The 16,114-nt window shown below is 46.8% G+C and overlaps 3 protein-coding genes across 6 annotated transcripts in view; 2 read left to right on the forward strand and 1 right to left on the reverse strand.

The window, feature by feature from the left end:
• The window catches only part of RHBDF1 (rhomboid 5 homolog 1), a 45,739-nt gene extending 37,626 nt beyond the window's left edge, over positions 1-8,113 (forward strand). For both annotated transcript variants that reach the window (XM_072602294.1, XM_072602285.1), the window contains exons 9-18: positions 566-677; positions 1,535-1,609; positions 1,891-2,052; positions 3,379-3,479; positions 3,771-3,834; positions 4,776-4,870; positions 5,077-5,152; positions 5,322-5,422; positions 5,850-6,003; positions 7,326-8,113. In XM_072602294.1, the coding sequence (XP_072458395.1) occupies positions 566-677; positions 1,535-1,609; positions 1,891-2,052; positions 3,379-3,479; positions 3,771-3,834; positions 4,776-4,870; positions 5,077-5,152; positions 5,322-5,422; positions 5,850-6,003; positions 7,326-7,745 (1,360 nt within the window). In that variant the 3' untranslated portion in view covers positions 7,746-8,113. The remainder of the gene's footprint in view (positions 1-565; positions 678-1,534; positions 1,610-1,890; positions 2,053-3,378; positions 3,480-3,770; positions 3,835-4,775; positions 4,871-5,076; positions 5,153-5,321; positions 5,423-5,849; positions 6,004-7,325) is intronic.
• On the reverse strand, positions 6,811-13,361 carry SNRNP25 (small nuclear ribonucleoprotein U11/U12 subunit 25). Its single transcript, XM_072602341.1, has 6 exons — positions 12,817-13,361; positions 12,027-12,117; positions 11,579-11,684; positions 10,673-10,747; positions 9,875-9,933; positions 6,811-8,641 (listed from the first exon to the last, which is right to left on the reverse strand). Exons 1-5 carry the CDS (start codon positions 13,198-13,200, stop codon positions 9,876-9,878), a joined length of 714 nt encoding a protein of 237 aa, XP_072458442.1. The 5' UTR covers positions 13,201-13,361; the 3' UTR covers positions 6,811-8,641; position 9,875.
• Positions 13,362-13,410: 49 nt separating this feature from the next.
• The window catches only part of POLR3K (RNA polymerase III subunit K), an 85,350-nt gene continuing 82,646 nt past the window's right edge, over positions 13,411-16,114 (forward strand). For 2 of the 3 annotated variants that reach the window (XM_072602308.1, XM_072602318.1), the window contains exon 1: positions 13,485-13,666. Coding sequence is in view for 1 of the 3 variants with exons in the window: in XM_072602328.1 (XP_072458429.1) it covers positions 13,556-13,666 (111 nt within the window). In the remaining 2 variants the exon portion in view is untranslated. Of the gene's footprint in view, positions 13,667-16,114 lie in introns of all 3 variants that reach the window. The other variant, XM_072602328.1, reaches the window with a different exon arrangement.

A 16,114-nucleotide genomic window follows, 5' to 3' on the forward strand; every position in this document is an offset into this window, starting at 1 on the left:
GTCAGGTGCATCACCATTATACCATATTTCAGAACGCTTCACCATGGAGTTCAATCATAGACTGCTCAGTTTGAGAGCTAAAGGGGACTTTAAGATCACTGAGTGGGTAGGCTGATTTCACAGAGCTTTGGGTTTGGGGTCAGAGGATTTGGGTTCGAATCTTGACTCTGCTGCCTGCAGGATCTTGGGTAAAGCACTCTCCCTCTCTGATACTCACTTTCTGTACCTCCAAAGTGAAGATGAAGTCCTTTCCAGCTCTAAATGCTAGGAATTCCTTCATTTTGCAGTTGAGGAAACTGAGGACCCAGAGAGGGAAAGAGATGATCGCATGAAAAGTTGGTAACATAAGAGCTGAGACTTGAATTTTGTCCTCTGCCCTGTGTTCCCACTTTTATTATTCATAAGATTGGATCTGTCCAGGTATTTTTGGGAGGGAGTGTGGGGGAGCAGGTCTGTTTTGGAAAGTAAAGCCTCTCCATGTATTGTAGTCTGGCCACTGTCTCCTTGGGGCTGTGAGACAGGTGCTGGCCTGGCCCAGTGCTGAACCTCTGTGTTCTTCCTCCAGGCCCTTCTTTACCTACTGGCTGACCTTCGTCCACTCCCTCATCACCATCCTAGCTGTGTGTATCTATGGAATTGCTCCTGTTGGCTTCTCTCAGCATGAGACGGTAGACTCGGTGAGGACCCCAGGTGGCCGGGATTCCGTTCCTTCCCTTTAGCCTCACTGGCTTCCCTGGCTTCCACCTTTGGTGTCTTAGGCCATCCCAGGGCAAGGCAGGAGTTGGGATAATACTGCCTGTTTCTTTTTGGTGCCATGTCTGGTCTTTGGATCCCATCTTGGACCAGCCCCTTGTGCCCTCAACTCCATCCCTCAACTTTTCCTTTGACAAAGGCTCTGCCAGGTTAGGCTGGGAATGGAGAACGTCCCAAAGAGGGAAGATGGGATGACCCTGAAATCCTCTTCCTCCACTGGCTGAGGGCATATAGAAGCAAAGCCACTGGATTTAGAATCAGAGGACCTAGATTCATTTCTCCTATTCCCTACCACATACTGTCTATGCGACCTTGGCATTTGTTGCCCTGGCCCTTTCTCTTATGTGTAAAATGATGGGGGCTAAAGTCAGATGATCTCAGGTCCTGATCTCAGGTCCCTCTTGTTGTTTGTGTCTGACTTTTCATATGGGGTTTTCTTGGCAAAGAGACTGAGTGGTTTTCCATTTCCTTCCCCAGTGGATTAAGGCAAAGAGGTTAAGTGACTTGCCCAGGGTCTGAGGTCGGATTTGAACTCAGGTCTTCCTGACTCTACACCCAGTGCTCTATCTGCTGAGCCATTTAACTGCCTCCAAGCTCTAGACATGGTTCTGTGAATGATCTCATGGCCCCTTGTTCTGTCTCCCTAATTGGTGTCTCTGGTATCCTTCCCTTCCAAGCTTTGTTGTACTCCCTGCTCCATCTTTCTGTGGCCATTTCCTGGGGTTCCCCACCCAATCTCAGTTCAGTCCCACCTGCTTCAACCTCCTCACTTTCCCAACAGGTCCTGAGGAACAGAGGGGTTTATGAGAATGTTAAGTATGTGCAACAGGAGAACTTCTGGATTGGGCCAAGCTCAGTAAGTTTTTTTGTGGCATTGTGTGGCACGGGCCCTTGATTGGGAATCAGACAAGGGTTGGAATCCCTGCCTTCACTGCTTCTACCCTCTAGATGAGGCCCTTCACTGGGCCTCAGTTACCTCTGATGTGAAATGAGGGATTTGAACTATGTGATACCCTAAAGTCTCTTCCACCTAGAAATTCTGTAACTCCTTAAGGGCTTGGGGGGCCAGGCAAGGGGTGTCTCTCCATACCTGATCTGTGATCTTCCCCACCTGACCCCTGGCTCACTCTCCCTTAGGAGGCACTCATTCACCTCGGGGCCAAGTTTTCTCCATGCATGCGGCAAGACCAGCAAGTGCACAACTTCATCCAGGCCACTCGGGAGCGAGAGAAGCACTCAGCCTGCTGTGTGCGGAATGACCGATCGGGCTGTGTGCAGACTTCCGAGGAGGAGTGCTCTGTGAGTCCCTGTCTCCTTTCCCAATGACCCTGCCCTGCCCTGATCCTAGTGACCTTGGGAGCACAGGGGAACTGGGAGATCATTTCATCCAATTTCTCTTCATTGTACAGATGAAGGGACAGGAAGGGAAGATTCTTGGGTCTCTTGCTTCCCTGCAAGCGGCTGCAGCTGTGGAGACTGGTTTGGGGTTTGCATATCATTGACATAGCCTTGGCCTGGTATGGTCTTGTAGCCATGGATAACCCAGGCTCCTGGGCTTGGCTTCACCACGATTCCTTATGGGACTTATGTGGTGTCCTCTGTTCAGAGGATGCTCTCTAAGGGCACTTCTGGCTGGGGTGATGCTCTATGAGAAGCACCATGCTAGAGTAGAAAGAACAGTGGATCTGCACTCTAAAGATGTAGGCTCAAGACCTGGCTAATGAGTGTGTGGCGAGTCAGTTATCTCTTGAGCTCCATTTTCCTCACTTGTCTTGTGCTGCCTGGCTATGATGAGGCAAACCCTGTAAACCTTGGCATGCTATTACCACCCTTCTTTGGTTTTTTAGTTAACGTTGTGACCTTTAATCTGTTTGTGCCTCCCTACCTGCTCCGTGCTCCAGCACTGTCCCCAGCCCTGAGGCAGACAGATGGAGGCAGGGAGATGATGAGGTCCCAGAAACTACCCACCACACTTTCACTAAAACCTGGGTTTGTCTGTCTGTCTGTGATACATGTCTGTAAGCTTCTGTTATTTTCTGATTGTTAACCCTGGCCCCCAAACTGTGTGATGTTAATAACCTCCCGTTTCTGTAGAACTTTTAAGATTTGCCAAGCTCTATCTTCACCACAGCCCTGTGGGGTAGGTAGTGCAAGTATTATTATCCCCGCTTTACAGATGAGGAAACTGAGTCTCTGAGAGGTTGTGACTTGCCCATGATCACATGGCTAGTAAGTGTCTGATGGGATTTGAACCCAGGCCTCTTGACTCCTTTCCACTAGAACTTGCTGCCTTAGTAGAGTCCACATCATCCATCTTGTTTTTATATTCCTTTTTTTTTTTAAACATATATTTAACTGTGTCTTTAACATGAACTTGGTGCTGCTGTTGCCCTCACCTCTGTTGTAGCCCTGCATGTTGGAGTAGCTGTCTTTACTCTGCATCATTTCTTATGTCTCCTCGTATTTCTTTGAATTCTTTTTATTTGTTGTTTCTTATGAATGTCATACTTTAGAAGACACATTCCCCCAGGGATTGGGCCAGCACTTCTCCCTTTCTCCCAACCCTGTTCGCTGCCCTTCACCTAGAATCCTCTAGTGAGGCTGACCCTAATCACTCTCTTCCAGTCCACGCTGGCTGTATGGGTGAAGTGGCCTGTTCACCCCAGCACTCCATACCTGGCCGGGAACAAGAGGCAGTTTGGGTCTGTCTGCCATCAGGACCCCAGGTAGGTCACCATGCTAGGTTCTTGGAGGGACCTCCCCAGATGGCCCTCCCATTCCCAATCCCTTGCCCTGGGTTAGGGACCACAACATGCTAGATTTGGGCTCTTTGATCTCAATAGTATTACTATTGAAGGGGTGGAGCAGGTGGAAGGGGATGAGCCTATAGGATCAGAGATGCTTAGATTCTTGGGGCTGCAAATATTTGGGCTTGGTGTGGGGAGGCCACCATAAAGGGGACCTGGGAAGATGAGGGACCAGTGGGCAAGGGGGTCTGACCAGCTGTGGCACTACAGGGTATGTGACGAGCCATCCTCCGAGGGCCCACACGAATGGCCAGATGACATCACTAAATGGCCGGTAAGCGAGATACCCAACATCTGTGTGAGGGATACCATAGGCACCTTCAACTCTGGAGATCCATTTGTCCCCAAATCCTTTGATACTGGAGGGTATCAGGAACAATTAGGCCTGGGCCAAATGTTCTTATTCTTCCTGACTGGGTAGATGGTGGGGCTGGCCTGTTGAAGAAAAAGGCCAGGCAGGTGTCCAGGTGTCTCCAGGCAGTTCCACTCCATTCCCAAACAGATTGTTTGGGAGTGGCTCAAATCCTGCTTTATAAAGGCAATAGGAGAACATCAATCCCTGGAATTTATATGGTCTTGTCCATCTCAGTTCTTCTCCCAGCCCAGCTTCACTTTCTATGCCTGGTAAAAACTGGGACAGAGAGCTCATTTTGGAAACACCAGTCAGGAAAAGCATCATAGGATCATAAGGTGGAGAGAGTCGTGGAGATCATGTCATCCCAGTGCCTCAATTTACATAAAGAGAAACAGATCCAAAGAGTGACTTGCCTGAGGTCATAGCAGGGTTGGGATTCAAACCCAAGTTTTCTGACTTCAGATCCATTTTCTCCATTACACCAGCTCCCAACCTTGAACATGAGCCCTTGTAGTCAAATAACAAGTTCTTCTAAAGCCATGATCTCATCAAAGTCTAGAGCAAAGCTTATGGTCCCCATAAGTCATGTTGACACAGACTCAGAGAGGGAAAGAGATAGGTGTAAGGGCCAGTAAGTAAATTCTGGAAATAGAACAAGGACCTCGGCCCGCAGCCTGAGAGCCCAGGGGTCTTTTGGAGGTATCCAGTGACCCTACCCTTATCCCCAGCTCTGGCTAGCTCTGGGTACTATAAGGGTGGGGGAGACAGCCAGGGGACACCTTACTGGACTAATCCTGCCCCTCCTCACCCATATGGGGTGGGAATGACCTGCTTTCTTTTCTAACCCATCTGTAACCCAGATCTGCACCAAAAACAGCGCTGGGAACCGCACCAACCACCTCCACATGGACTGTGCCATCACCGGGAGGCCTTGCTGCATTGGTACCAAAGGAAGGTGAGAGAGGACTAGCCTCCCCCACCTGGTTTCTCAGGGACTGGCACAGAAGGTGCTGGTGACATATGGGACAGACTGGTTAGTGGAGGGAGACTTAATTGATTAGACTATCCTAGGGAAGGTTACAGGTATGGGGCTGGGAAGGATGAGACTAGACTACAGGGCACCCCTCTGATGACCTCTGTCTGAATTTTCTTCCCTCCAAGGTGTGAAATCACCTCTCGAGAATACTGTGACTTCATGAGGGGCTATTTCCATGAGGAGGCTACATTATGCTCTCAGGTAGGTATGGGGATGGAGGTAGTTTTTTTTTTTTATGCAGAGCAAGATGTGGGTGGGTGGGGTTGGCAAAAGGATTCTGTGGGTCCCTTCCCACCTGGGTGCTGTCCCCTCTATCCCCAACCACCTCTTTTACTTCCTGGGATGCCGATAGACCACTCTATTCCCACAGGTGCACTGCATGGATGATGTCTGTGGCCTTCTGCCTTTCCTTAACCCCGAGGTTCCTGACCAGTTCTATCGTCTTTGGCTCTCCCTTTTCCTACATGCTGGGTGAGTCACTGCCCTGCTGGGCTAGGGCCTGGGGCTTTTCTAGCCTTCAAGTGGTGCAAGGTTGAATATGAATGACCAGGTCCTTCTCCTAGGTTTCCCTATACTCACTATCCAGTTTTGTTAGGAACCAGGGTTAGGCATGGAGGGTAGAAAAGTAAATAACTTTTCCTGAAACTCTGCATCTTATACAATAACCTAATCTTACATACAGATTTCTTTAGTGATCCTCAGGAAATATACCTGATGGGTGAAAAAGCATTTATGAAACCACGATTGTGTGTAAAGTGCCACATTTAGCTCTGAAAAACTCACCTTCTGATGGAGGGGGACAACATATGAACCCTAGTAATATAGGTAGGGTAAACCTTAGGGTATGTAAATGGGTGTCGATATTGTTCTAAGTGTTCTGCTCCCCTTTCCTTAACAGGATCTTGCACTGCCTGGTATCTGTCTGCTTCCAAATGACGATCCTTAGGGACCTAGAGAAACTAGCTGGGTGGCACCGCATATCCATCATCTACCTTCTGAGTGGTATCACAGGCAACCTGGCCAGTGCCATTTTCCTGCCCTACCGGGCTGAGGTAAGGCTCTGGCTGAGGTGTCCCATGGGGCACGCACGGTAGTCAGTCTGGATGCTGTTACAATCTATCTTATCTCTCAGGCTCCCTTCAGGATGGCTCTGCCACTGGCTCATTGGGTTTGCCCTTCTGGGTTTCATTTTCTCTTTAAAGTGAGGGGATTTTACTTGGTGATCAGTAAGGATTCTTTGAGCTCTGATAGCCTATGTGCTGTGTTCTAAGCATCCTTTTGTGGCCCTATGCCCTTTCAGTTTGGTCTTTGAATCCAGCTCTGTTTTGCATTGTTCTTGAATCTCATTTCTGTAACTAGAATGTCAAGTCAAGTGCAGGGCCTGTATCCATCTCCCTTAAGAACTTAACTGAGCACATACCAAGTACTTGATAAAGACACCTTTGAGAGTTAGAGGCCTCATTTCATTTGGCAGACACAATTCAGAAAATATACCTAAACAGTTTTTGTAAATCAGAAATGTTGAACCACTTTGTCCTTAGTATGGTATTGGACCCCATAGGGGAGAATTTAAGAAAAGCATTTGACAAAAATCACCGCCACCATGGAACTTGTAAACTCTTAAATATATGGAAATCGTGGCCTCAGGAAGGTTTTTATAAAATGAACCTTCTTGTTTTTGGCTAATTGGGGACTATAGGAATGAAATGGTGCATGTTAACAGATGGGAACACTTTGTCATTTCTTAAACTGCTTTTCTTGGTTACAGAGGGAAGGGCTCATGGATTAAGTGGCGTGTAGGTGAGAGAGGGGGTAGGTGGCAGTATTATCCAGAAATGACTGGGATATGAAAACAAAAATCATTTCAATAAAATTTATTTACAAAATTTAAAAAAAATTAATGTAGGAAGGGAATTAATGGGGTTCCAGTCCTGGTTCATTGTAACCTCACTTTCTTTTTGCTGTTTCCTTTTCTGTAAGGTTGGACTTACAACTTACAGACTAGAAAAGGTCTGTATTTATTACAAAGATTACACAAATTTCTTAAAGTGAAGAACTTCAGGTTTATTCATGATAATTTAGAATCTCCCAATCAGGTAATCTTGAACCATGGCAGATCCTTGGTTCCTTTGAAAGTTGTGGTGAGGGTCATTAACATTAAGGTTTTACCATGTTCCAACCACTGTACTAACCACTATAGAGGTGGTGCCCTAGGTACAGGTGTACCTTCAGCAAGGCCTTCTAGGGCATCTCTCATCCCTGTCCCAATCTACTCTCCCTGTCCCTCCCCCCCCAATCTTCCAAGTTCCTTCCTTATAGGAGTCTGTGTCAGCCCCAGTGTTCCCCCTCTTCCCCACCATTCCTCTTCCTGCAGGTTGGCCCCGCAGGCTCCCAGTTTGGCATCCTTGCCTGCCTCTTCGTGGAGCTGTTCCAGAGCTGGCAGATCCTGGCTCGGCCTTGGCGAGCCTTCTTCAAGCTTCTGGCCGTGGTGCTGTTCCTGTTCGCCTTTGGTCTCCTGCCCTGGATCGACAACTTTGCCCACATCTCTGGCTTTGTCAGTGGCTTCTTCCTTTCTTTTGCCTTCCTGCCCTACATCAGCTTTGGCAAGTTTGACTTGTATCGAAAACGGTGCCAGATCATCGTCTTCCAGGTCACCTTCCTGGGCCTCCTCTCTGGCCTGGTGATTCTCTTCTACTTCTACCCAATCCGCTGTGAGTGGTGCGAGTTCCTCACATGTATCCCCTTCACAGACAAGTTTTGTGAGAAGTATGAATTGGACGCTCAACTCCACTGATCTAGGGCCACGGGAGGTGGAACTTGGAGGGGGGGGACAGTGGTGCTGGGACCGGAGCCAGGAGCTGCATCTCCCTTTCCCCCAGGTGGGGACAGACCCAGATCCCATCCCACTGGCCAACCTTGCCCATCTCCCACTCAGGCTTCTGCACTTGGCAGTGCAGCCTGGTCCTGCCTCATCTCACCATGACTCACATGTTTCCTGAAAACAGAATGACTGTGCCTTGTTCAGTTTTGTTGAACCCCTTTTATGCCTCCAGGTTTTTATTACACTAGTGTCCATAACTACCTTTTTAACTAGCCCAGCTGACGACCACCACATGTGGCCAATAAATGGAACGGGAGCGTTTTAGCTGCCATTAACTCAGATCACACCTGTGCCTTTCTCTTTCTTAGCAGCCAGCCTTGATGGTGGGAGGTGGGAAAAAGCAACCAGAGAATAAGAACCATGGGTACTGGGGATATTGAGATAGTATGCAGCCACAAAGCTATGGAAGACTCAGACCAGCTTTTCAAGAGTTGGGACTAGGGTTGGGGAAAGGGCAAAATGATTATTTTTAAGAACTGAAGGAAGGTGGGAAAGGGGCAAGGGGAAGCTGAAAGTGGCCCTATCTCACCAGCATGAGAAAAGATGCCTCTGGACACGAGGGAGCAAAATGACTCAGTGCTTCTCCTCCATAGAAATTGGAGCCCCATTTCCCTTGTTTTAAACAAAATAAAGCTATATGGGCCCAGCAGGCAGGTGGTACCCAAGACACCAAGTTTCAAGTTCCAGGTCTTGTTATTCCTTGGGAGCTAGCCCCATCTTGTCATCTTGTTTCTCTCCACTCATGTTCAGGGCTGGATGAAAATATCCCAGCACAGTAGCAAAACTCCTGAGCTTGGACAGGTTGATCCCTGTAAAACAAGAAACGTTCCAATCAGGCAACTCTGAATAAATAAAATCTTTGGTTATTTTGCCACAAAGTTAGACCCATGATCTCCAGAGAATGTGATGGATGATGTGTGACCTAGGGCCCTCTACCTTTAATGAAAGACTTGGACTAGGCAGATTAGGTAAATCACAGGGAATTTTGGTCAGGGTGGGGAGGGTGGTGGTGCTTTAGAGATATGCTAGACCAGATTAGGAAGTGGATGGACAAAGGCCTTAACAGGTATCCTGTTTAAAAAGAGCTACTTTTTAAAAAAGTTTGCAAGTACTTGGGGGAGGAGGTAGCTGAAGAGTCATTTGAGAAATAGCTGTCACTGGTACCTGCCCTCAAAAGATCCAAACTGACTTGTGTGGAAAGCAAAGAAGTTGCAAAGAAACTCTTTAAGAAGTTTATGAACTTCCAGAGTGTTAATGCTATCAAAACACTTGCCTCACAATAACTCTGGGTTGTCATGCAAAGATGATTATCTCAATCTGAGAGATGAAGAGTTTAGATATTTAGAGAGCCTTTACCTCTCTATATGTGGAAAATAAAATGTGACATCCAATAAAATATGTGTGGGTGATAAGTGCCAAGCAAATACTTGAACTCAGGTCTTATGCTGTGGTAGAAAGAGCAACTGACCAAAGAGATGAGGGTTCGAACCCCAGCTCTTTCACTGACTAGCTGTTTGACTCTGAGCCAAGATGTTAACCTCTTGCCTGGTTTCCTCATCTGTAAATGAAGAAGTTAGACTAAATGATCCCTAAGCTCCCGCTGAGCTAAAAGGAAAAAAAAAGGTCTATGAATCTCTGCCTCAAAGCTGTTTCTTTTCACCACTCCCTACCCATCTCATAAATCATCTGAATGAGAAGATGAAATATCCTGGCAGCCTCCTGCATCCTCCTTCTTCAGAAGGCTGGAAATAGCACAAAAAGGATGACTGTCACACAGACCAAGGCCACTGCCCAGTCCTGATCCCCATCCCCATCAGCTATGGGAATTATTAGACTCCTAGGTCCCAAACTAGGGGACATTAGCCTAAGAAGGCCACAGAGCCCAGAGAGACTGAGCCCTGGGGTGGGGCTAGGGAAAGAAAGTATAATACTAGGGTGAGCCTAAAGGGACTGAAGTGAATTCTGCAAAGTTCAACTCCATCTTGATCTCTGGAATAAAAAGGCTTTCCTGCTACTATTTACAAGGCCTTCATAAGCATTACCTCATTTGTTCCTCAACTTCTTGATAAAGGAGACCTCATCTCGGTTTCGGATGCCATACCTGAAAAGGGAACACTGATTACTAGTCTGGAATCAGACACCACGGTGACTCCTTCACTGTCTAAGGGCCTTGATCCGTCACAAAGGACAGAGAGAATGGAGGGCTTGATGCTCAGATGAGCAGTAAAAATTCCTGTCTTCCTGCTAAGTGGGATTAAAAAATTTATTCTTTTTCTTCTCAAAATATTTCTGAGCCCTTTCTAAATTTAACTCACTAACATGAGGGAGTCACATTAAGGGAAAAGATGATGCAAAGTATCCAAGTCCATCTCTTTAACCTCAGATGATGTTCTAACCTTCCTTCAGTGTGGTTCCTTTGGTCCAGAGCTGTTTCCATGGCTAAAGGCCAACTTTGGACTAACAAGCATCACATTTCTAATTTGTGTTTTACATCTAATATTCAACTATTAAGGCCTTTCAACCTTGTTCCATTTTCAAACCTTTGTCCGCCTATCCTTTCCTCCTCTCTTCCCATTTGCTATCAAAACTGTGGTCAGGCCAAGCTTTCCAGGAAAGCCAAACCTCCCAGAAAGGAAGACATCTATCAAGCACATGCAGAACCCTGTGTTGTACACATCTTCTAGTACATATGTACAGAAGACTACCCTGAGGGAGGAGTACACTTACTCAGTCCTTTTATACATTAAATGGGTACCATGAATGTCTGGGATCACAGGTGATATTGTAGAGGGGCAGGGACTCCAGAACTTCCTGCAGCACAAATGAAATGACCTACTTACTCTCGGAGTTTCTTCCCATCTTCAGTTAACTTCTCTCCAGCAAAAGTGAGATGGTATGTTCTCCATATATATGACCTGGAGACCTCCCCAAGAATTTAAGAGGGAGTAAAATCAAACATCAGAAACTCAGTGGAAAGATAAACAAAGCCTGTTACGAAAGACAGATCCCAAAGGTCTTCTAAGACTATAGCTTTCCTCTGGAGAGTAAGGCCATTTAAGTGTCCCTTTTTGTCCAAGAGGAAAGAGACCCTGGAATAAACGAATAAATATTAGCTCTCTCCTAGGATCCTAGCTTTAAGAAGATCCTTTCGTAGTCTATCTTCACTGATATACTGAGACCACTCTCTCCTTAAGTACTTCCAAAGATCAAAAATTTCAGGTGAAGGAATCTTAAAGGAGGTCCTGTTCAAATTTCCCACCTGGTGGAATCCCTTCTACAGATCACAGAATGTTAGGGAGGACCTTTGTGTTCAATCCTTGTTTTATAAATGGAGAAAGAGACCCAGGGATGGAAAGTAACCTTCCCAAGATCATATAGTGGGTTAGTGGCAGAGCCAAGATTACAAACTAGGTGCCCTAAATCTTAGTTTGCTGTTCAAAAATTATTCTCAAAGCCCAATGGGACTGTAGAGGTCAGCCGGTCCAACCTCCTATCCAATACAGGCATCTAGTTTTCAGCTTGGGGGAGGGGGAAATGGGGGTTAGTGGATCACTGAGCTTCTGCTCAGACACCCATAGTGATGGAGAGCACATCATCATACAAGACAGCCTTTTCTATACAGAGGATCTCTAATTATTTGATTTCTGAGGTTGATCCGATATCTACCTCTTTGTCAAAACTTCCACTCCTACTCAAGCTAGGGGATAGAGAAAAGATGATAAATCCTCTTTACTTTGACAACTCACCAACTGATATGCTGTATGCCTCCTTCCCGCTCCTGTTTGAGCTGCACATATCTCTGGATAGCCTTCTTTAGGTCTAAGGTTGTGGCATTTTGTACCACAACAACAGCTGAAATATGGACACAGACAGAGTGTGTAAAAATTACCAGTGGACAACCTGCCCTGTGCACCTTACCTAGCTTTAATCCAACTGCCCACAATGGGCTAGGGCTCTCCAAGGAGAGCAACTGTGCCTCAGAGACTGCTAGAGAAGAAGTGGGCAGGAATCTTGGGACCCGGACCTGACTTAAAACACTTCCCTTCTCCTGTTAGCCCTGTGTTTCATCCCCCTCCCCCAATATTAATTTATCAGCACTTAGAAAGTCTCACAAATGATTATGATAGGGAAACATAAGTGTAATATATCTCCATGGCAGTCAGGAAAAGTAAAGGGTAACTAAAAAGTTCTTACGCATCACTTCTCCATCCACTTTGCAAACTCTGACAGTCATTGCTTGGCCATATTCCAGAGCTATCTGAGAATTTATCTCCTCCAGAGTGACCTAGAACACAATAATAACTAATTAGAGAAAAAAGGATCATAGGCTTTAAAGGGTTTTGTATTTACATCTGGGAAGTGAGGCCCAATCTCTTTAAAGTTTACAAAGGGCCCTTTCACAACAAGCCTATAAGGGAGACTGGTGAAGTATCATTATCTTCATTTTTGAGAAGAAAACTGAGATTCAGGAAGGTTCTCATTTTACACACCTAGTTTTAGATGGTAACACTGACTCTGACACTTTCCGCTGTTCTGGACTAATAAGAGGGAACCGAGTAGGAGCCATAGGCAGCTGCTGGCCTGTCTGATCCACACACATACTCTACCCCTCACGGACTCATTTATAGAGATCTCACAAGCTAGAAATTCCAGGAGCTAATTTTCGATGGGGCTGCAGTCCTACTGGACTTGTTTGGCTTTTCCACTGTACTGCACCTTCCCCTTCCCCGCCCTCTCCTATTGGACGGCAAGCTCCCTGGGGGCAGGACCTGTCTTTTTTTCTAGCTTTTGCACCCACCATGCCTGGCACGCAGCAGTTTCTTGACCATTTTTAACCCCTTCCTCGCTAGTAACAGACATGTCAATACGCGGCGGGTTCTTCTCACGTGTTTCCAGACAGGGCCGCGGAGGAAGGGAGCCTTCGGGAGCCCGGGCCTGGGTCCGGGCGGCCGTGCCCTCCCTCCCCAAGCTCCACCTCGCACACCTGGATAGGCAGGTCACAGAGCAGCGGATCCTGAACGATCATGGCGAGACCCTCCTGAAACACGTCCACCACCTCGGCGTGAGGCAGCGCCTCCTCTTCGTCATCCTCATCTTCCCCGCCGCCTCCGCTGCTCGCAGCCTCCACCTCCTCCTTAACGACCGGCAGCTTCTCCTCCGCATCCCAGGCCTCCATGCCAGCCTTTAGCAGGAAACTTCCGGCGAGTGCTACCAAGCCAACACCAGAGAAACCGTGGAGAGAAGGGCGGGACTGCCGAAGGGGCTGCTGGGTAACGGCTATTCGTGGAAAGAGAGAGGCGGGGCTTCCGAAGGGCGGCTGGGGGATGGTCGATGGGAGAGAGGACAGGGGCGGGGTTGGAAGGGGCATTGTTGAAGCTAGGCCGATGGGGAACAACCATTGGTGGAGGGAGAGGGGCTGACGGCCGTAGGGCCAATGGGAAACAGATATTGGTGGAAAAGGAGAGGAGGGCGGCTTTGGTGGGGGAGAGGCGGGGCCGATAAGGGGCGGGGTTACTGCGAGGCCTATGAAGAATTGCTATTGGTGGATGCAGGAGGGCAGGACTGCCTTGGATGAAATGAGAGAGGGCGGGGCTAACGAGGGGCGGGGTTGTCGGCAGGGCCGATGGGGAACCGCCATTGGTGGAGGTGGAGGGGCGGGGCCGTCGCGGATTTGTGAGGTCGAACGGTCCTCTGATGGTGGACTTGGGTGAACCTCCAGGAACATGCTGCTCTTCTGCCCGGGCTGCGGGAACGGCCTGATCGTGGAGGAGGGACAGCGCTGCCATCGCTTCGCCTGCAACACGTGCCCTTACGTGCACAACATCACCAGGAAGGTGCGGGCCGGCCTGCTGGGTGGGGAGGAGAGGACAGGGGCGTGTGTCTGCAGTGAAAGGATGCGGGGGGCCCCGTGGTCTGTGCGGGTGGGGGTGGTCTAGGGGATGTAGAGCGTTGGGCCGGGAGGTTCACGTTCCTTCCCAGACCTTGGCTAACAAAGCGACCGGAAAAGTCACTTCCACCTCCCAGAGTCGGAGTTTCGTCGTCCGCCTCTGAGGACAGTTTGCGCTCCCAGTCTGTCCTGTAAGCCTAAGCCGTCGAGGGCAGTCGTCTGTGGGATGCAGGAGAAGCTGGGGCAGGGGGTGCTACACCTGCCCTGGAAGAAGGAAGGCTGGGGAGACCAGGGCTGGGGGTGTGAGACACAAAGTGGGATGTAAGGGAACAGGGGAAATAGACTGTGCTAGGTGGAGCTGGCAGTCAGGAGATGCCAGTTAGGGTGACCAGGCAATTAATGAGCATTTATTAAGCCGCCTGCTATGTGCCGGGCATTGTGTAAGGGCTCGGATTCCATCTTTCTAAAAAATATGCATGTTTTTAATGACAGAAAATTCTTCCCTCCCTGTCTTTTTTTGGGGTATTTTTTAAAATGACAAATCGCTTGGGTTACAGGGGGAAATCTATTATTGACTTTAAGGGGACATTTTTCAAACTTGAGGACAGAAATGTTTTGTTAGCTTTGTTGTTAGAGGTAAAAGAAAGGTGGTGGTGGAGTATAGGGGAAGAGTACAGTATTGGAGGGCAAGTTGATAATAAAAGAGTGGGATATCAAAGAGCTCTGGTTTTTCAAATAGTTACTGGTTAAAGACTAAACCTATTAAATGGGTAAAGTGCTAAAGAGGAGAAACTAAGGGATTCTAGATTTGTCTGTTGTACAACTCCTCATGCGTTCTCCGTTTTTTAGTCTCATGACCTCCAGTCCCTGTTTCCCAGTTCTTTCCCAAGTCATCACTCTTGCCTTGGTTATACTCTCTTGCCTTCCGTATCTTAACCCTTTTTATGTGAATCAGTCCAACTCTCATAACCCTTTTCTCGTGAGTTCGTTGTCTTCTCTCTCCCCTCCTTGAGAAGGTAAGCAATTTGATATAGATTACACATGTGTAGTCCTGAAAAGTGTATTTCCATATTAGTCATGTTGTGAAAGAAAACACAGACCCCCTTGAAAAAACCCCAAGAAAAATAGTTTGAAAAAAGTATGCTTCAATCTACATTCAGACTCTATCAGTTCTTTCATTGAAGGTGGATAGTATTTTTCATCTTAAATCCTGCAGAACTGTCTTGGATTACTGTATTTCTGAGAATAGCTAAGTCATTCACAGTTAATCATCCTACAACATTGTTGTTACTGTGTATGGTGTTCTCCTGGCTTTTTGCTTCACGTTCATGTATGTCTTCCCAGTTTTTTTCTGAAAGCATCCTACTTATCATTTCTTGTAGCACAACAGTTTTTTTTATTTTTAAATTCTAATATATTTATTTTTAGTTTTCAACATTCATTTCCAGAAAATTTTGAGTTCCAAATTTTCTCCCCATCTCTCCCCTACACTCACTCCAAGACAGCATGCATTCTGATTTCCTCTTCCCCCAATCTACCTTCCCTTCTATCGCACCCCTCCCTTCTCTTATCCCCATTATTTTCTTGGAGGACAAGATAGATTTCTATGCCCCATTACCTATATATCTTATTTTCCAGTTGCATGTAAAAACAATTTTTAACATTCGTTTTTAAAACTTTGAGTACCAACTTATCTCCTTTTCTCCCTCCCCACCCATCCCCACTGAGAAGGCAAGCAATTTGATATATGTTATATATGTGTAGTTATGTAAAAGACTTCCAAAAAAGTCATGTTGTGGAAGACTAACTTTATTTTCCTCCATCCTATCCTGCCCCCCATTTATTCTGTTCTCTCTTTTGACCCTATCCCTCCTCAAAAGTATTTACTTCTAATTACACCCTCCTCCTGTCATCTCCCGACCACCTACTTATCCCCTTCTCCCCTATTTTCCTGTAGTGTAAGATGGAGTTTCATAGCAAATTGAGTATGCATGTTATTCCCTCCTTAAGCAAATGTGATGAAAGTAAGGTTCACTTTTTCCTTCTTACCTCCCCTGTCTTCCCTTCCATTGAAAAAGCTTTTTCTTGCCTCTTTTATGTGAGAGATAATTTGCCCCATTCTATTTTTCTCTTTCTCCTCCCAATATATTCCTCTCATACCTCTTAATTTTATTTTTTAGATATCATCCCTTCCTATTCAACTCACCCTGTGCCCTCTGTCTATATGCATATAATCCCTCCAACTATCCTAGTACTGGGAAAAGTCTCAAGTTATAAATATTATCTTTCCTTGTAGGAATGTAAACAGTTCAACTTTAGTAAATCCCTTATGATTTCTCTTTCCTGTTTACCTTTTCATGCTTCTCTTGATTCTTGTGTTTGAAAATCAAATTTT

This window comes from Notamacropus eugenii, chromosome 1 (genome assembly GCF_028372415.1).
Source record: "Notamacropus eugenii isolate mMacEug1 chromosome 1, mMacEug1.pri_v2, whole genome shotgun sequence".
NCBI classification, from domain to species: domain Eukaryota; kingdom Metazoa; phylum Chordata; class Mammalia; order Diprotodontia; family Macropodidae; genus Notamacropus; species Notamacropus eugenii.